At 36.6% G+C, this 20,656-nt stretch overlaps 1 protein-coding gene across 1 annotated transcript; it reads left to right on the forward strand.

The window, feature by feature from the left end:
- Positions 1-15,354: 15,354 nt before the first annotated feature.
- Cenpw (centromere protein W) lies at positions 15,355-20,261 on the forward strand. The gene is made up of 3 exons (XM_005065775.4): positions 15,355-15,637; positions 17,779-17,892; positions 19,115-20,261. The coding sequence occupies exons 1-3, from the start codon at positions 15,518-15,520 to the stop codon at positions 19,139-19,141; spliced, it is 261 nt and encodes an 86-aa protein (XP_005065832.1). The 5' UTR covers positions 15,355-15,517; the 3' UTR covers positions 19,142-20,261.
- Positions 20,262-20,656: the final 395 nt, after the last annotated feature.

Raw genomic sequence — 20,656 nt, forward strand, 5'->3', positions numbered from 1 at the left:
AATGGCATTTAAAATGGTTTAGGGTTTTTCTTGACAATGAGAAATGTCTGCTCCTGGCAGCACCAATTATGTCTGAGAGGAAGCTGGGCATCGAAGAAACTCGTTATGGAGTTTGCTTTCAACATGGCAAGATTAGCCATTTGGGCAAGAAACTGCTCTTGCCTAGACTGCTTATAATCTGGACATGCAGGACCCACAGGAAAGTGACTACTAAACTCAGTCTTACAGGGTTCCTGCTTCGGGAAGAGTCTACAAAACTTTCTGCAGGACACAGAAAAATGACTGACAGACTGCTGATGCAGATGGACATTTTTAAAATTTCCTGCTTTGATGAGAAATCTGGATACATTGTGGCCTATGGGCTGAAGATGGATGCCCCAATGTTACAGAGGAACTTCGGGTGACTGTCCAGGCAGTAAGATATCTCTGTCAATCCTAGTGTTTATATATTATCCTTCTGTGGTCTTTGATGGAGTTGAAGACAGTTATAATTATAGTTTTCCTTGTTATGATAAAAGATAAACTACATATAGAACTTTGGACTCACAAGGATGGGATGGATGATATTTTCTTTAAATCTTGCTAAAATATTATAACTATGTTCTTACTTGATAACTGTTCTGTCATATACAATTTTACTATGTTAAAGTTAAGACCTTTCTTTTTGTTTAAACAGAAAAGAGGAGATGTTGGGGAAGTCTTTTGTCAATAAAGCACTGTTGAGCCAATAGGAATCTAGATAGATGGGACTAGGAGTCCAGGAGGACTCTGGGAAGGAGAAACACAAGAGATTAGAGATGTGATGCCATGGGGTAGGAAGCCCGGAAACTTCTCTGGTAAGAGACATACTTAGATTAATAATTATGGGGTAATTACTTAAGTCAGAGCTAGCCAGTAAGAAACAAACAAGGCCAACAGCTTCATAATTAATGTAGCCTCCTGTGTGTTTATTTGGGACTGATGCGGCTCTAGAACCAGGCGGCGCGGAACGGCTTCTCTCAAGGAAAAAGCTTCTTTTTACAGGGATCCACCTGCCTTTCTCTCCCAACTTCTGGGTTAAAGGAGCATGTTACCACCATTGCACCACAAAAATTTGTTTCTCATGTTTCTGAATTGAGGGACCAAAGGGATATTTTTCCAAATTCTTTCTATCTAGTAATATAAAATATTTAAGAAAATAATGATGGAGAAATTAATAATGAGGCAATTCTACAAACATGCAGGTCTACATATTTTGGAGACACTTTAAGATGTGCTTTTCAAAATGTTGAATTGGCCTTCATGTACTCTCTTGTTATTTTAGTTCATTTTCTAAATATGAGAAATAAACAAATGAAAATATATACATATATATGTACACCCACATGAGTATACAGATCTAAGAAAAGCATAAATTGTCTTCCCACTGTGAGGTTTTTACCTTAATTCTTTAAATTAATGCCCTATATATCTTCATGTGTTTTTCTTTTGCTGAGAAAACGTATTTTATTTTTAATCTTCCCATTATATATATTTAATAACTGAAACAATGTTCTCATTAATGATTAATTATTTTAAACTGAGCTTACTACATTCATTTTTGTTCTTCCCAAAAGAAGCAAGATCATAAATTACTTATATGTGACAACAATCACAAATTGAAAATACATGCTTGTTCTTTTTCTGTTGTTTCTGTCAATTAATTTTCTTTGTCGCTACATAGAGTATTTTAAGTTTTATAGTTTCTATTAAGGTTGAGTTTCCTTTTGTTTATTTGGATTTTACAATTTAAGATTCTTAAATAGTATAATTACCATAATTATTAAGGGCCAAATTATTAATTAATGATTACTATTTAATACTTATTAATATTTGCATTAAAGTGATAAGAATGTCTTTCCCACCTAACACTGTAGAAAGATTACGGGAAAGATACTGTAGTGAAGCCCATGAAGAAAGGTATCAGGAAGTATGGGTACACTAGAGAATTAAGCTTTATGCTTAATTTTTTGTTTTGTTTTGCGTTGTTTTTGATAGAAGGTTTGGCATCTTGCCTATCAAGGAAAGAGAAAGTTTATGAAGAAGAAAACCTGTGTAGAAGATCTCTGATTCACTTTTGGGGCATGCACACATTTCTGTGTTCATCCATGTAGGCTGAATTAAGGCAAGCTGGGGATTATTTTTGAAAAACTCAAACACTATGAAAGCCCTATGGCAATGTGAAATATATATTGAAATATTTTGATGCAATGCATTAGGAAGTTACAAAGTATGATGCTAAAACAAAATGATAAATTCAAAGTCAATGCCTGTGTATGGACTTCATAGTTAAACATCCACATTCTCAGTGGGAGTAGAAATAATTTTTAAAAAGGAAACATCAAGAAGAAATTGTAAAGAGCATTTTTCAAACAAAATTAGTTATTCACGTAGTCTGTATTATTTAGGAAGATTGAACCATGAACTACAGACAGAATACAGAACATATGTGAAGAGAGAGCAAGTAGTTGAGATAAGTCTTCTATTGGGATCTATTTTCTGACTTACCTGTGATGTGGTCTAAGATTCCCAAATGTATCCTGATTATACTAGCTTAAGAAAGAGAGCTGTCATTTAAAAAATTAAGCAACAATGTTTATAATAATTGTTATCAATTCCCGAGGAGAGGCTAGAGATGGATGACCAGATCCTTGTTACAGAGAAAGAGAACTTACTTCTGTAAGCATGTACTAAAGTTTGGTATGTTCAAGAGAACTAGAGTTCAGAGAACACATGCCATATGCAAAGAGAGGGAGGTGGAGTAGAGCCTTAAAACAACATGAACTTTGCTCAGAAGAGAAAGTGCTGCCTCTCAACATGTGCCAGGCCTTGAGAGAGAAAAACAACTTAAACCAGGGCAATGGAGTAGAATTTCCCTGCCTCTGCTCCTCTCTCTTCCTTACATATTTTTCTGATGTGTGGAGTCATAGATGTGAGAATTCTAGGAGAAAGAGAGAGAAAAAGATGGAAAAAGTGTTCCTTATCCCCTCTATGGTCTCCTTAAGCTTTGGACTGAATGTGAAGAAAGAAGGTGTCTAAACTTAGAGAGTGATAAATACATTGGTTATGTGTATGGATGCTGGAAGCTTTCCAATCCAGAGTGCTCACCAAGACTTCCATCATCTAAGTGTGAGACAACCATCACAGAGCTGCCTGTTCTGTACTGAGTGTCAAGAGAAGAGTTCATACTGTTTTAAGAGTGTTAAGAGGAATGTATGTGACTAATAAGGATTCTTTCTGATCACAATTATTTAGATTTTTCTCAGGGTATAAACAGTTTTCAGAGTTTGATGATATACCTAACTAACTAATGCTTACAAAATGGTCAGCATCCTTTTGTATTTTGTCAGCCAGACTCACACAAAACTTGTGTACTATCTTATTTATATCTACCAATTAAATGTGTGTTATCTTGATCTGGTGCATCTATTATAGGTACAGCTTTGCTGAAATTAAAATGTGTTTGAGTCAGACTCATATTATAAAAGCAATACAGAAAAGTTAACCACTAATTGGGACTTGCAAAATATATTTTTACAGATTGAAATGAAAAACAAAATGTCATTTAAATGTTTTAATTGGTTTCAGTTTTACAAGTGCAAGCCAGATGGTTTCTTTTCAAGTAGTTTACAATGTCTATGCTGCATAACTGAATTACCAAGGCAGCTGTGATTGCTAACATTTACCTAAACAGAACAACATGCCTTCCATTTGTTTGCGGAGAGTACCTGCTTGGGAAAAAGAAAAAGAAAGACAAGAAAACAACCCACAACTTTGCTTATTCTAGAGAGCATACTACTTTAATAAAATAGTCTAAGACTGGGCTGTACATATGAAGCTACATAACACAGTGAATGCTAATTTTGTAGTTATACTTCTTTGTTAGGTGTCAAAAACAGTCTCTCTGGATTCATTCAATTTTATGCGTCTACCATAGTAAATTTTATTTACACATTTAATGTGAAGAAATTGCTTTTGTATTTATATTTCTGTTTCTTGTTCTTTTTAAACTGCTTGCTGAAATGTTAGATTTTATAAGCAACTGTTTCTTCTAAGAAGGAACTAAGGTCCCTGATTACACTTTTAGTAAGATTCTTTTACATCTTAACTGTAACTGAGGTACTGAATAAAATGCCTTTTTTCAATCCTATTGTGAAAGAGGCTAAAATCACAATATACTGAGCCAATGAAGCAGTTGTTTATTAAAAGATAAGTAAAATTGATAAATTCATAGGCAAATGAACAAAATGAAAAAGAGAACTCAAAATTACAAATTTCATGACAAAAGAAAGTGACTAGTATGTCACACTCCAAATTCAGAAGTTCATGAGGGAACAAAACATGCATTCCAAAATGCTAGAAAAGTTAGACAAAGTGGATCTATTTCTAAGTGTATATGACTGATTAAAGCCAGAAACTACAGATAATTTAAACAGATCCACAAAAAGATCAAAGAAGTAATGAAATGTCTCCCCATAAAGAGAGCTCTAAGAGCAGGTAGATTCTGCTAGATTCTTTTAAACTTTTAAGGAAGTCTAATATCAAGACTTTTCAGAGTATTCTAGAGAAATTTATAGGTAAAAGGAACATTACATATTCATTCTCTTAATCTGGTATTGTTAGCCTGATACAAAAGTGGGATAAATAAAAACAATAGTAGCATCAACACAACTAGAGATTAGTTACTTTGATGAACATAGATGTAAAATTCCTAAATAGAATTCAAAGATAATTACAGAAACATATTAAAAGACCATTCATCATGATCTAGTGGACTTTAGCTCGGAGAAGATCATCACTGTACACAAATCATATAATGTAATGCAGCATATACACAAACTTAAGAAAGGGTAATCTCAGTAGATGATGGAAAGCATTTGACAATGTTCAACATGCCTCAATGATAAAAGCCCTGGACAAATGAAGAGTAGATGGAAGTGAGGGGCTGTGTATAACAAGCATACCGTCAATGGCATACTAAATGGGGAGGAGTAGATTGCTTCCTTTAAAATCCAAAAGGGGCAACAGTATCACACTTTCCTTTATCTTGCTCAATATAACACTTAGAATCTTATACTGAACACTAAGAGACAGATACAAAATGGTTAAAAATAGTAAAGGAAAAAACAAGTTGTTTCCATTTGAACATGCTTTTATACTTAAGGGATCCTATAAACTTTCTATAGAACTCAGATATACAAACATTTCTGTAAGGTTGCAGAATACGAAGTCAACATAGAAAACCTCTGGCTACCATACATATTGATAATGAACTCAGAGAGAAATTACAAGCAAAGCAACCCATCCTTTAAACCAAAGGAGTGAAAAATGTTTACAATGAAAACTGTAAGACACTGAGAAAAGAAATCAAAGAAGACACTAGATGTTGGCAAGATCTTGGCGAGATGTTTCCAATTCACACATGGATTGGAGGAACCAATATTATGCAAATAGCTACATTACAAAATACAATTTGTAGATTTAATGCAAACCCAATATAAATTAAAATGTCTTTCATCACAGAGTTCGAAAAACCAATTGAAAATTCACACAGAAACATGAAACACCACTAATACCCAAAACAATCCTAAGTAAAAAGAACAGTCCTAACAATACCTGACCCCAAACTCTGACAAATACTGGCAAATGCAGACATGCAGACCAATAGAACAGAGAAAGGACCTAGAAACAATCCCACAAAAATATGGGTAATTAATATTCAATAAGGCTTTCAAGTCTACTTCAGAAGGCCTAAACTGGGAAAAAGGTAGCTTGGACAAATGGGAAAAAAGTAGCCAGGACAGATGGTCCAGGGAAACCTGGGTATCCACCTGGAGAAGAATGCTCTTTATCATACTGGACATCCCCCACCAGAGACAATTAAATACATCAAAGACCTTAGTTTAAAAACTGAAATGCTGAAAGAGAGGAAAGCTAGGGAAAGTGCTTTACGATGTGGGTATAGGAACGGATTTCTGAACAGGACTCCAATAGTGTCACCATTATGGAAATCAGTATGGAGATTTCTAAAAATCTTAAAAATAGAACTACTGTGTGACCCAGTAGTACTATCCCTGGGCATAGATACCCAGAGCATTCGAAATCCTATTGTTGCTGTATCTACATATTTATGGCTATTGCTGCCCTACTCACAATAGGCAGCAATGAAATCAGCCTGGCTGGCTGTCCATCAGCCTATGAATAGATACCATGGATAGACTTGGAAAGCTTTACATTACATAAAATAACCTAGACTAAGAATGACAAATATCACATATTATCTCTTATGTGGATGCTGGCTTTTCATGTTCGTGTGTGTGTGTGTGTGTGTGTGTGTGTGTGTGTGTGTGTGTGATGTGTTTGTGCATGTGTATATGCTGTGAACCCAAAAAAGGATAATGAGGGTGGGAGCTGTCGAGGAAGGGGGAAGGGCAGTAATATGTGATGGGGAAGTGGGGAGAAGGCTGCTGGGATAGAAGGGTACAAAGGAGGAGCACTGGGAGGTAATAGAAGAGAACCCACAGAAACAAATGTTCTGTTATAATGAAACCTAATACTTCGTATGCTAATTGAAATATCTTTATTTAATAAAGAGAAATAAACAGGAAAGCATAGCAAAAATGATTTAGTTTTTAAAGGACTTGAGGGAATTAAAGATACATGTGACTTTTTATGGTTGTCAAGATCAAAATGTAGAGAATTGCATTGAAATTTCCTACAGATAATCTAATTATTTATCGTCATTTGAAAATTTGAAAATACTATTCAAAATTTGACTGTCAATATAAGTAGGTAATTGTGCTCTGGGGAAATTATCTGTGTACACAATTGGGTTTTGCTAATTTTCACTGATTGAACTGCACATTTTGTGCAAACCATAAACTTAACAACTCAATTAAGTTTTGAGTGAGTCTTAAAAATTGAAGTTATTTGACATACTAAAATGAGTGCAAATCCACCAAAGCTTTCTTTCATCTTTTATATTATTTCTTAAGTTTTCGATTCAATATTCTGAGGGTTCTATGGTCTTGGTTTGTTAATTGTTTCATTTCAAATACTCTTACATTTTATAGCTGTTTTGTTTGGCTTTTGAAAACTATAGTTGGATTCATGTTTTGCAATGCGTTGTTGCCTTTTCATTTGAAGAATTCAGATGCATTTATCTTGCACTCTATATTATCTCGTTATTTCATCCAATATTGTTAGGGAATTGCTTTAAAATTTGCTATTTCTCTGATGGTCTGTTGATTCCTAATTTCTCCGTATTTTCCCTAACATTTGTGATGTAAGTGTGTGGACAGACTGTGATAGCAGACACTGGGAAAACGGTGGGTGACTGCCGTCACCATCAGTTCTGCAGCCCAGGGCAGGTTTTCTTTTGAAACAAGTCTTTATGTTGTGGTGCATGGTAATGATTAAATAATTAATAATAACGTTTAATGATATTCTTTACTAGGTACTTTTTAGGGGATATAATTCCACATCACAAAGGTGCATTTGATATACGCAATCGCCGATGTGTCGTATATAACGCTACAGATTTAAAGCCCATATAATGATTATTTCCTGTCAAGATGGGAAAGGGGCTTACATTTGGAGGTCAGTAGACATTATGGTCACAGTATTGGGGATTTCCTTTACTTTAGAGCCCATAGTTCATGTGTAGAGATTAAACCACTTGCCTAATAATCATAGATTAGAGAATGCTACCTAGACATCAACAAAATCCATTTTAATCTCTCATTAATACAGAATTCCAGTAAAGTCTCATGTGACACAGACGGTTCGTTATTACATATTTCATGGGTTTTAGCTGGAATTTCCAAGGCATTTTCTACCTCACTTAACATCTTAGTGTGGATGTACCAGAATTTAGCCAATGGAAAGAAACTGATGTGAGACCTGCACCTTTGCAATACTAACTTTATGGAAAGCAGTCATGTGCCTCATTGTGCTTACAGATGTGCTCACTGGTGACTAAGTTGAAGGCTGTGCCCATGTGAAAAAAAAAGTCTTCAATAGTGTAAGGGGATTTTATTATTGCTACTGTTACACCTCAACATAAAAAATATTTAAAGTTAACTATTAAACACAAACCACTTCTCTGGTTTAAAAACTGGTTTTCTTTCCTCCATTTCATTGTAAATGTGTTGCTCAATTGGGAAATAATGTATAATGTTAGGTAAATAGGAAATGAGTGAAAAATTTCCTTCAACATTAACACCCTTTTATTCACATCATGTGATTTCTCTTCTATTTCCTATAAAATTTATTTCAACACAATTAATTGTGTTTTTCCACCTATGATGTTTTTATTCATTTCTACCTGGGGAATGAATACTTATATATAACTGAGCACATTGAGTTCTACAAAAAGGCTATATTTACTTAACTGGATCTTTTATGATGGCTTCAATTTGGGGTGCCATGAAACCTCATGTGAGTTTTATACTAAACGTGTGATTTTAAAATGTTACATCTTGGTATATCCTTCCTTTTCTGTAAAACAGGAATAATTCTATCACTGTAGTTATACAGAAGATAAAAGGTGTGTGTGTGTGTGTGTGTGTGTGTGTGTGTGTGTGTGTGTGTCTATGTATGCATTGCCACAGTCCAGGAATGGATATGTGCCATGTGTTTCATGTATAGATAAGTTTCTGACATGTGACAAACATTCATAATTATTAGGGTATGTCTCAGTAGTTTAATAATTGTTGAGTTTATTAAACAAGCCAGATTTGATGTTTTGTCAGCACCATTTAGCTTTATTATTTTTCTTATCAAATGTATTGTATGGACTGGCTCTTTTTCCTCTTTTAGACATATATCTCAGTTTAGAGAAAGCAGCCTGCAAACTGTCACTTCATTGACTCTCTCTGTCCCCATCTTTGTGCCTGATGGACACAGGGAAGTTTCGTGTAGATGAGGGGAGAGATTTCTGTTCACTCCATCTCAGTTCAGTTTTCCCTCCCCTGTTACTTTCCAAAGTTGTTGAATAATAACATATTTTAGTTTTCTTCCCAATCTTTAAAAATTCTTTGCCTCCATGACTCTGAAAATTACAATAAACATAAAAGAGGGAAAAATATACTTCAAGAAATGGTTAGTATCATTGAGACAGTTATCTAACTGATGTCATTCAACTTGCTCATGGAATGCTTAAAAATGTATCTATAGACAGGAACAGTAATTTGAAAACTGCCTGAGTCATTAAAATGTGACATTTTTGGTCATTTAAATAATTTGTGGTGATTTATTATGAGCCCACTACTTTATAGCCCAGTGATATTTTGTTTTTTCCTTGTCCTGCTCTGCTTCAAATACTGTTGCAGTAGCAATCACCCTTAAAGTGGATGCACTGGTGAGAAAATGTAACAGAAAAATTCTTGACAAGGTCTTTTGCTCTGTGATCTTTGACATGCTCTGCCTAATATTTCTTAGCAATGTCCACCTCTTTAGGATTACTTTTCCTATTTCAAAGGCATCTGTTGATGGAGGAAAATACAAGAAAAAAAAGCAACCAAGGTTTCTGGCAATCTTAACAGACATTTGTTTCAAAGCCAGTATCTGTCATCAACATTGGAAAATAGATTTGTTTCCTCATGTAAGCATTTATTTCTTCTCTGGAAAGTGGAATGTTTAGGCAGAGGAAGATAAGAGGAGCTGCCTTTGGCAGAGGGAACAGGTTTGAACTATGATTATCAACTAAGAGGCCACACAAGTAAGGTTCACTTCTCAAAACTTCTGGAACACTTTGCCTGACAAACAATTGGGCTGCTAAAAAGTGAAGGTGCAGTATCAAAAATTGTGTGAAATTCTGTATTTCAAAAATAAATAAAACCAAAACAGACATATAAAGTTTAAAAAATGTGGCCACTGCACTGTTTCTGGAAGATTCCAATCAACAAAAATTTTAATGCCCGGATTTTAAAAATGTGCCCCAAACCCTTGAAACCTAAAGAACTAAATACTCTTGATTTTTAATAGCAATTTGTATAATATTCCACTAATATGAAAAACAGCACATCAGGAACAATTGTCTTAAGTCATTCATTTTATTAAAATGATCTGAAAAGTTTAATTTACAAGGACTACATTTTTTGATAGATTATTCCACCACATGTGAGCATCATTGCAACAATTTATGTAAAGCAAAATCAAATTGCTTTCTAAAAAACAGCAAATACTGAAAAATATTATTTTTATTTCTGGATGTAAATAATTTTCCTAAAAACATTTTACGTATAATCAGTAATCATTTAAAACTAAATATGACACCAATTAACAAAAATATATAATACCTCAATTATTTTTTAAAAGTATGACTATCACAGAAAATGTGGGCAGGACTGAAAATAATTTTCAGGACTATTCATATTTCCATTACTTTAAAAGGAGTGCATTTTTAAAATCTTTCCTCCCAGACTTGTAGGTGCACACCACTATTTACATGTTTATCACTTTTTCCCATATCATGAGGATCAGGTTTCAGTGATTAATTTTGGAGAGTTATTAGCTTTTAAAGTATCAGATATCAAGGAATCTAACATAGGTGGAGAGGAACAGTTTGTTCAGCTGTGAGAAATAATATCAGGGAGATATTATAAGTATTAAGTGTATGTATTTGGGGTGAACCACCATGTGGGTGCTGGGAATTGAACTCAGAATCTCTGGAAGAGCAGCCAGTGCTCTTAGCCTCTGAGTCATCTCTCCAGCCCTTAAGTGTACTCATTTGGACGTATTTGGCCTCACAGATGTGGAAGTAGAAGTTAAGACAGCTGCAGCCTGCTTAGAGGACAAGAACAGAACTTCTCTGTGAACCCTAGAAATCATATTTGACTGGTAGTATTTTCCTTCACAGACAGATTCCCAGTCTTTAACCTTCATGTAAAAAATGTTGTGTTAAAAGTCCAAAATAGGCATCTCATTTTCTAAAGCTGAAATAGTGTTTTTTACGATGGTGGTTTTACTTTGTGCTGCTTTATACGAAATTGTAGGCTGTAAATGATAAATCCTTTGGCAATATTCCAAGCTAAAAATAACAGCAGCAACAACAAAGCACGATATCAAGATCCCATATTCCAAGTTTGTAGTCCTAGGACTTCAGATGACTTATTGATTACTGATAATTCACTCTTGATAGCCTTGTACCAATCAATCACCTACAGCTTAAAGAATGAAGAACTAAATCATCACCAACCTAATGCCTCCAATAATACAAAAATAGTAGCTATTTAAAAGTTGTTCAAAATAAGTTACTTTTCCTCACCCCTATTTTTTTGCTATGCTAACATTGACAAAATCTATTCCTTCAATGTGAAAAAATATTAATTTAATATTTAATTAGCATTAAATCTCTTCATTCACAAATCTATTTTGTAACTTGGTAAATTGCTCTTTGTTTTTGTTATAATATTTCTTATGATTTCGTGGTTGAGATAAATCAATCTAGAAACTTAATTTCTCTTTTTCCCTTTGAAGCTAAGGAAAGAGATTGTGAGAAAGAATGATGTAATAAAACTTAACTGTCATCTTTTTGTGTTGAGGCACAGCCTTGGGGGTGGTATAATAATCTAGATTATTCATGAAAGTGATATGGCCAAAACTGGTAGCAGGAGAAGTGGAAAGAGTAGTCTGCTAGTGTTAGTAGGGCTGATCGTTTGAAGGAATCGAATGTAAAATGTGATAAGAAAATGAGGTAAATCAGATCATAAGATTTTGCGCGAAGATGGGAGTGTCATCATCTGTGATGGGAAAGAGGGTGGGGAGGTCAGGGCTGGAGTGTAGGGAGAGATCAAGACCTAATTTTGGTCATGTGACATCAAAGAACTTTTAGAGGACTAAATGTCCTGTGAACTGAGAATAGATGCCTTAAGTTCAGAGGAGAAAATCAGCAGATTCATTTTAAAGTTATCCTGGATGTGATGACATACAAAAAACACATAATTGTGTGGATTGCGATTTGGATTTCATAAGATTTGGAGATAAAGATAAAGAGGAAACAGAAATGGATACAGGGAGAGACTTACGTAAGAATAAAACCAACAGAGAACTCTATTTAATTAAGAGAAATGTTTTCTTGAAGGAAATAATCATAAAACCTAATAATCATTTCTGGTTGACCAAGTAAGCAAGTTCTGAGAATTAGCAATTGGTTGTTTTACTAAAAGTAGTTTTTCACAAGAGAAAAAAACACAGGAGACTGATTTTTATAGTTTCAAAAGAAAATGGGAAAATAGTGTCAACAATTATTTTAGCCAATTGCCTCCACTTTTTCTTTAAAGTTCAATTGTTGAAATTAGAGCCAAGTGTTTTCAAAAGACACACCTGATGTAGAGAAATATACAAAAACTATAAATAACTAAAAACTGGACATCAAGAAAACAAATAATCCAATTTAAAAATCTGGTACAGATTTAACCAGAGAATTCTCAAAAGAGGAAACATGAATAGCTGAAAAGTACTTAAAGAAATGTTCAACATCCTTAGCCATAAGGGAAATGAAAATCAAAACTACTTTGAGATTTCTTTTTATACCTGTCAGTATGCAATCCCTGAAAGTGTCATGGCCATCAGTAAAATGACCCACACAGAGGCAAGAATGAGAACTTTGTTTAGTATGACTTAGCTGCTTAGAATCTGATGCCAAGTGATTTATCAATTCATATATTTTAACATGGGAAATTTTTAGAGAAAAGTTTTCACATGACAGTTATCACATCAAAGCATTAGACATAGCTACATCAAAACTCCTTTGCAAAATACATATCTTTTGCAATGTGACCTTTTCCCCAAGAATGAGTTCTATTGATTGAGAAACTGTGCTCAGGACAAGGGCCTAGGAAGGAGGGGTTTGCAATTACCAGAATATCAAACTCTTTTGCAAAGTACATGGAACCTCTTTCATGAGGATGGTTTTTATTGACAGTGCTCTGCAGTCTGGGGGATCCAGTGAAGATTGGTTCCATGGAGTAGCAAAAAGATGCCCAGGTTATTAAATAATATCCACTCAAACAGGTTAACAGGTGTCAATTTCTTCCATTGAAAAAGGCATGCATGTTTAACAATTATGGTTTCTCTAGTATTGTCTGAAAGCACTTAGATCTCTTGCTTTTAATATGTCAGAATGGCTAAGATCCATTAAACAAGAATAGAGTCAGCAAAGAAAAAGTGGATCTAGGGAGGGACAGGTAAAACTAAGGGCCATTTAAGAGGCTGTATGGAAACCAAATAAAGCAGAAGCTTCCTAATACACACATATATGAAGATGATCTGAAAGTAATCCTCAAAGAACAGGAGAGACTAAACCCAACTGAACATCTCTCATCATCAAATGACACCTCCAGTTCTGGGAATGGGTTACATCTAATCAGGTGCTGGCCAAAGACATACCATGGGAACTCCCAAACAACCCAGGCTATTGCCAAGGCTATTGGTTGCTCTCCACAAACTGATGGTAAGCACTATTGCTGAAGACAGCACCTACACAATTCATTAAACATGAGAAGTTGAGCTGGGGCCTCACTAGAGCCTTCATCTCTGCAGACTAGTGTTCACAGTACTGGAGGATACTTTGGATCCTACCTAAGAAGAAAGGTAACATTAATCCAGCTGTAAACTCCAGTCTACAAGGATGATCTGCCTGCAAGCCGTGCTAGTGTAATGATGACAAAGCTTGTGGGAGTCACCAACCAATATCTGAGCAGAATTAAGGCCCACTCTGTGAGCTATGACCCATCCCCAACATTGCCTGGGTGGCAAAGAACCCAAGACCAGAAAGGTCAGGGACCTAAAGGAAAACCAAATACTACTGTTTTGCTAAAGGAACATAGCCATAAAGTAACTCCTAATGACATCTGCTACACTTATAGATCAGTGCTTTGCTCAGCCATCATCAGAGAAGCTTCCTCCTACAGCAGACGGGAACAAATACGGAGATCCACAGCCAAACAATGTGCAGAGAGTGAGAGATCTTGGAACACTCAGTCCTAAAATGGGATGTCTCCATCAAATCCTTCCCTTTCCAGGAAATCTCAAGGAAAAGGAAACAGAAATTTTACAAGTCAGAGGGGATGGAGGACAACAGGGAAATAGGGCTTTCGACGCACAGCGCGAATGCACAGAGATGGATGGAGTACCAGCACTGAGAGGAGAAGTGGTCACAACTCCCCATCCCTAACCTAGAAGCTATTTCCAAATGATAATCACTTGCAAATGAGAAAATTAGTTTTCTCTAAGCAGTGTTTCCATCGGGATACAAAAACACTAGTAAGGGCAGGCCCCAGATCCAGTAGTAGATCACAGCACAAGAACTCAACGGTTCTTTGTCTCATAATGTTTTGTCAGGGTATTCAAAAACAGAAAAACTAACCTTACTGGTTCTTAGCATATATATTTTTTTCACTTCTGCTTTTATGGGATTTCTGTATGTTGTAATTTGAGTATATTTGTATCTATATGCCTTTTTTGTGCTTTTCTTTGGCTCTTTTTCTTCTGTTTGTTTTGTCCTCTTCTGATTCTTTTTTATTTTATTACTATTCTTTAGATTCCTGTTTATTTTCTAAGGAGAGACAGAAAAAGGGTGGGTTTGCATAGGTAGGTGGGGGGGTGGTTGGAGGAGCTGGAGGAGGGGAAATTGTAATCAGAATATATATTGTAAAATACTTTTTCAATAAAGGAAAAATAAAACATATTTTAAAGTTATAGGGACCTTAAGCTTCCTTCGGAGTTTCAAGGGGCAGACATTTGTGAAGAAAACGTAATGTGATCAAAACAAAATCTCATGCAAAACCAAATGCAATTAGGTAAAAGTGTAAGTCACTTGCTGTTAAACATCAGAAAATCAGGCCTTGCGAGTGAGGCAGGCATCAGATCTCTTTTTTTTTTTTTTAACGAGACAGGGTTTCTCTGTTTTGGAGGCTGTTGGTCTAGCCTGGCCTCGAACTCACAGAGATCCGCCTGCCTCTGCCTCCCGAGTGCTGGGATTAAAGGCGTGTGCCACCAACGCCCGGCAGGCATCAGATCTTAAGGAATCTTGAGAAAACACTAGCTTCTTTCATCTACTTTCTAGTCCATTGGAATCCAGTTGCTAAATTGAGAGCTTGGATAAAGCTCTTGCTGGACATGTCAACTAATGACCCAATTCCCCATCCTTCCTATGATACCAAGAGAGGAACTCCAGCTCTTCAACAGCAAGAAGGCCAAGCAAGTCTGAGCCCTTGCAAGCATGGACGAGCAGGACTCTCACACCCTTCCCCTGCCTGCCGGGGATTCCCTCCAGCCCGCGCTTCCGGCGGCGCGGGTGGGGCTTGCTGGTGACGTCACTGCCGTGCGCCAGCGCGCTGAGTGGCGCCCGATTCAAACCGGGGGCCGGCCTGGGGACCTGGAGAGAGAAGTAGCGGTGTCATCCCGGGTGACGCTTTCTCCTGTGTTCCTCGTCAGGTGAGCCGGCCCGCCGCCGCGGGGGCCGGGACTGCGGCGAGTGCGACCCGCCGCGAGGATGGCGGTCTCCACCGTGGTCTCGAAGCGGATCAAGCGCAAGGCGCCCCGCGCCTTCCTCCGGCGCACCTTCAAGCAGAAGAAGCCGCACCTCCGCCTGGAGACCGCCTGCGACCTCCTGGTGAGTCCGGCTCTGGCGCTGAGGAGCCCCGCCTGGGACACGGCCCGGCCCGGCTCGCGTCTCTGCAGGCTCAGTAGCTGTGGCGGGCGGCGCTGCAGCCTGGGTAGCTTGGTTAGCTGCCTGGACCCCGGGGACCAAGGAAGACCCGGAGCTTTTTAAGGGAAGGCTGTCAACCAGACAGAATTCGGACCCCTCGGTGGGAGCCCTGCCTCTTATTGCTTCCAGGAATAGAGAGGTGCAGAACTGTCTGGCATCGCGCTTCGTTTACTTGAGAGGGATATATATATATATATATATATATATATATATATATATATATATATTTATTCTATCAGATTTGGCCTCCTGCCTCCCCTAGCTCCTTTATGATGGCACTGAATACATGTCACTGTCGCTCCTGCACTGGGTCCCTTCCTAAAGGCCTGTGATTCACAAGTGATCCCGTAGCTGGGCATTCATTTTCCTAGGCAGATGATAGAGCACTCCTCATGTTTTTAACGTTTCAAGACTGTTTATCAGACTCGTACTTAGCTGAAATAAAATGCTTTCCAGTAATTGGCCCCAGTCAAGCGACCGTGTGTTTCTGCCTCGAAATGAATTCAGTTTGCGAGCATTGTGTCCCCGGCTAGAACCACAAAGGCACTGCTTTTTCCTCTGTTCCGAAAACCAAATGAAGGTGCGGAATTGGATTTATTTTCCTCTGTTTTTCCAACTGTTGGCTTCCTGTAGGGTTTCTGTTTTCTTTGAGATGGAACTTCACATTCTAGCACTGGCTGGCCTGGAACTCACAGTGTAGACCAGGCTGGCCTGGAACTCAGAGATTCACATGGCTTTCCTTCTCAGTGCCCGGGATTAAAGCTGTGGGCCACCCTCACTTTAACATTTATTTAAAATTACTTTTATTCATGTATATTTGTGAGGGAAGGTCATATGTGTGGGGTGCCTGCAGAAACCAAAAGAAGTTAGATCCCTTGTATGTTGAGTTGCAGGTGGTTTTGGACCGCCTGGCAGTTGATCCTAAGAACTCAGATATGCCAGAAGAGCAGCAAATGCTCTTAACCACTGAGCCATGTCTCCAATACTTCTTCTAGACTATTATAAAATTGTCTACTTTTCTCTTTCTTGATCTCTAGAGTCAAAATACAGCCCCTCCCCAGCCCTTAAAGCGGTGGTGGGGGGGATAATAAATACTTCTACTGTTGTATTTTCCTTTCTCATATTCCTTTAGAAAAGGCATTATCCCCCCCCCCCACACTCCTAATTCTTTCGTGGGGTTAAAATAGCATAAGTGAGCTAGGCTTCCCTTGGAATACACTTTCCATTGTTTATTCTGTTTTTGCTGATGCTGACTAGGAATATCCAGGAGACCACTTGCTAATGTGAAGGGTTGGCAGACCTTTCTCAAGTAGTCAGTGTTAGTCCAAAACCACTTTTTCTGTCCTAGAGTGACCTGTGGTTGGCTATGTGGACTCTGTGGTGAAACAATCTAGGTGTCAGGGGAAAGAAAGCAGAGTTGAAAAGCAAATCTTCACAGCGGTGGGAGAAGGGAAGTTCCTTTGGCCATTTGTTGCTCCCAGGTGATATTTTTGTCTTCAGTGACTTGTGTTAAACAGTTTCTGTTTAATCTTTTGTTAATTGATTTCGTTTCGCTGCTTACATTTTTCTGCTCTCCATCATCCATAAAGTTCGTTCCATCTAAAGCAGTTTTATTCTTTTTCCTGAGTACCATGCCATTCAGTTGCTGAGATGCTAACACTATTCCCAGTGTTAATTCATTGTTGATGTTGTCTCCCAGCATAATATGTCGTGATTGTTCCAGTAGTCCGGGAACTAGAATCTGGAGCCCTTTGTCTTCTTTGTGGTCAGCACAGTGTCCTGAATCTTCTGGGTCAAGTTACTGTTTGGGTTACTGGATAGCTCATGCAAATAATAAAAGAAATACAATTGTGAAAGACGCTTTGCAGCTGTCTGTGAGCCGTGCCCTCACACACGTGGAAGAAGCTGTGGATGAGGGATCTCCGAGTAATTTCCTAAAGACACTTCACTTACATTGTGTATAGCAAATATATGTTAGTAGGGGTTCATATACATATATATTAATTTATATATTATTTAATAATACATGTGTTTTGCTTTTAAAGATTCATTTGAATTGCTTGCTCTTTGTACATCGATTGGCAGAAGAGTCCAGGACAAATGCTTGTGAAAATAAATCTAGAGTTATCAAAAAGGATCATGTACTGACTGCAGCAAAGGTAAAACACAAATTCTTTTAAGAAAGTTAACTTCAAAAATACTACCATGGCTATCATCTTTGTCTGATTCAAATACTTTTTAAAGAATTTTAATTTGAGATGCCTATAGTCTAACTTAGTTTAAGGAGAGGTGAACCATAGTTAGATAAAGTTAGGAACGATTACGAGAAATGCAGCACTAAGGGAGAGTGTTGAGTTTTGTTTAACAACGTTTTAGAAAAAATACCCATGTTCAGCATTTTGTAAACTTGCTAAGCAGGTGATTTTATAGCTCCCATATTAATATTACTTTGCACAGAGCAGTGCTAGCCTGGGTTACAGATGAACTTGTGATAACCAAGGCATTGTCTATGTCCCAGCAAGTATTATGAAACTTTTAAATTCCCTTCAGTGACAAACACCACAACTATTAAAGTTCAAGCAAGCATTTTTGTGGAAATAATGCAGTGATTAAGAACATGAAAAGTATATTTGTTTTAAATTTAAACCTTTTTTAAAAAATTTTATTGCCTTTATTATGTGTCCATGTGTATGCATATATGTCTGTGTGTATTTGTGTATGTACACATGTACATGTGTTCACTTGTCATAGCCATACCTATGGAGGTCAGGGCAACTTTTGGCAGTTGGTCATTCTGCCGTGTGGGGTCGGCCTCAGGTTGTTCGACTTAGACTTAGTGTCTATACACACAGAGCCTGAGGCCATTTTTCTTTTTAAACTATAGTTGCTACATTCTTGTAAAGATTTATTTTTATTTATTTTCTGGAGATAATTTAGGCCTCATCCTAGCATTTTTACAGCTAAATATTTCCCATATGTTTTGAAAATTGTATATGAAACAACTTACTCAGTGGAAGATGACTAGTCTTGACCTCTAGCTGATATAATTCCAGCTTAATTGTAATGGTTTTATACTACTTGATACTGCTTTATGGGTTTTGTTTTTTTAAGAACATTTTTTAATACCCTAGATCATTAATTTGTTTTGTGGGGGAAGACCCAAAACCCAGAGCCTAGTTTGAAATCAACAGTTTTGATACTTTGAGTATAATGGGCAAGGTTAATAAATGAGATTGACTCTAAACCAGGTCTGATAATGTAGGGCTGGTTCACCTTCACTGAGAGATGTAACCTAGAACTCTAGGCCACTTACATTGTAGCTCAGCGATTATGATTTATTTTCTATAGGTATAATATGTATCTGCATTTCCTCTCTTACAGGTAATTCTGAAGAAGAGCAGAGGTTAGAAGTCAACAGATGTTTAAGAATTATATGATGTGTTAATTTAAATGACAACACATCATTAAGGCATTTTTATGTGAATCAGTTTATATTGTGGATTATTAAAACATTAATTATATGAGCAATGTGTGCACTTTTAGGAATTATGTTTTATTCATTTTAAATGGCTTCTCAGTTTTCTTTCTGCTATTGTGCTTTGTATATAAAAAATGAAATCATACTCTATTGAATAGCTTGAAGAGATATACCCCTTAGACTTGAGCTTATGTCTGTGGATTTAAGCCGGAATTTTGCAGTGAATTTAATTTTTGAGAGAAAGTAGTATACATTAAAATCTAGAACATTTTAAATATGTTAATATTTGACAGATTCAGAAAGCATTTCTGTCTGATTTTGTTTTGCACTAATAGTAACAGTAAACTTTCTCAACTAGAAGATTGTAAGTATTAGCCAGTTTTTATAAACCTGTTTCTCTCTATAAACCATAAACAAGTTCTGAAACAAACTACCTGCTTTCTTCAAATCATGGGATTTAGTAGATAAAACATTTCCCCACAGCAGTCTTTTAGAAGCTTATTGTATATTATTCAGTATTTAGCTCTAAATTTTTTTTCTGAGATAATTACAGATTGTGTATGAAGTTGCAAAGCTAATATAAACATATACTCTACACCAGTTCTTCAGTGATTATATCTAACATATCAAAAACAGGAATTTGGTAATTGCTATAGTATATATGTAGCTCCATGGTCTTTTATCATGTGTGCAGATTCATGTAATTGCTGTAGGCGGTATATAGAACTGCTTCGGTACCTCAAAGATCTTGATTCTGTCACATACTCATCCAGGTACAATATCCTCTTCCAGACTGCCACCTTAACCAACTCTTCTGAGAATGTTCTATAAATGGGAGCATGTAAAGAAATAACCTTTGAAAATTTTTTGTTGTTTCATTTTGGTTTTCACTCAGTAATATCCTGATGAGCTGTTCAAGTCATTGTATATGTTTACTGCTAAGCGGTCTTGATGCACTATACTTTGTATAGCTGTTTGCTTATTGAAGGATATTTTGATATGTCTAATTTGGGAATTGTTATAAATAAAATTTCTATGAATAGTTATAAACATTTTTAAATATGTATGAATTTTCATTTTTTCCTGGGAAAAATGCCTACAAGTTTGGCTGATGGGTCATATGTTAAGTATATGTTTAACTTCAAAAAACAAACTAAATGAATTTTGTTAGGGTGCTCATACTATCTTACATTTTCACTAACAGTACATGAAAGAAATTTTATTTGCATGCTAATGAACATTTGGATTTGTTATTTTTTAAATTTTAAGCTGCTCTGACGGGTGTGTAGTTTTAATTTACATTGTACACATTGCCCTGTGGCTTTTGTCTACATTGGGGCTTCTAGTACAAATTGCCCTGTAGTAGGAAGCTTATAAGCAAGTTTATTTGTGTCAGTTCCGCTGGCTAGAAGTCTAAGATGAGAGGGCTCACGTGGGTGAGTTCT

This window comes from Mesocricetus auratus, unplaced genomic scaffold (assembly GCF_017639785.1).
Source record: "Mesocricetus auratus isolate SY011 unplaced genomic scaffold, BCM_Maur_2.0 Super-Scaffold_100018, whole genome shotgun sequence".
NCBI classification, from domain to species: Eukaryota; Metazoa; Chordata; class Mammalia; order Rodentia; family Cricetidae; genus Mesocricetus; species Mesocricetus auratus.

Excerpts from the sequence above, each read along its gene's own strand:
- Cenpw (XM_005065775.4), top strand. The coding sequence starts at position 15,518 with ATGGCGGTCTCCACCGTGGTCTCGAAGCGGATCAAGCGCAAGGCGCCC. Across the intron at positions 15,638-17,778 it reads AGACCGCCTGCGACCTCCTG|ATTCATTTGAATTGCTTGCT; the intron begins GTGAGTCCGGCT and ends TTGCTTTTAAAG. Across the intron at positions 17,893-19,114 it reads ATGTACTGACTGCAGCAAAG|GTAATTCTGAAGAAGAGCAG; the intron begins GTAAAACACAAA and ends CCTCTCTTACAG.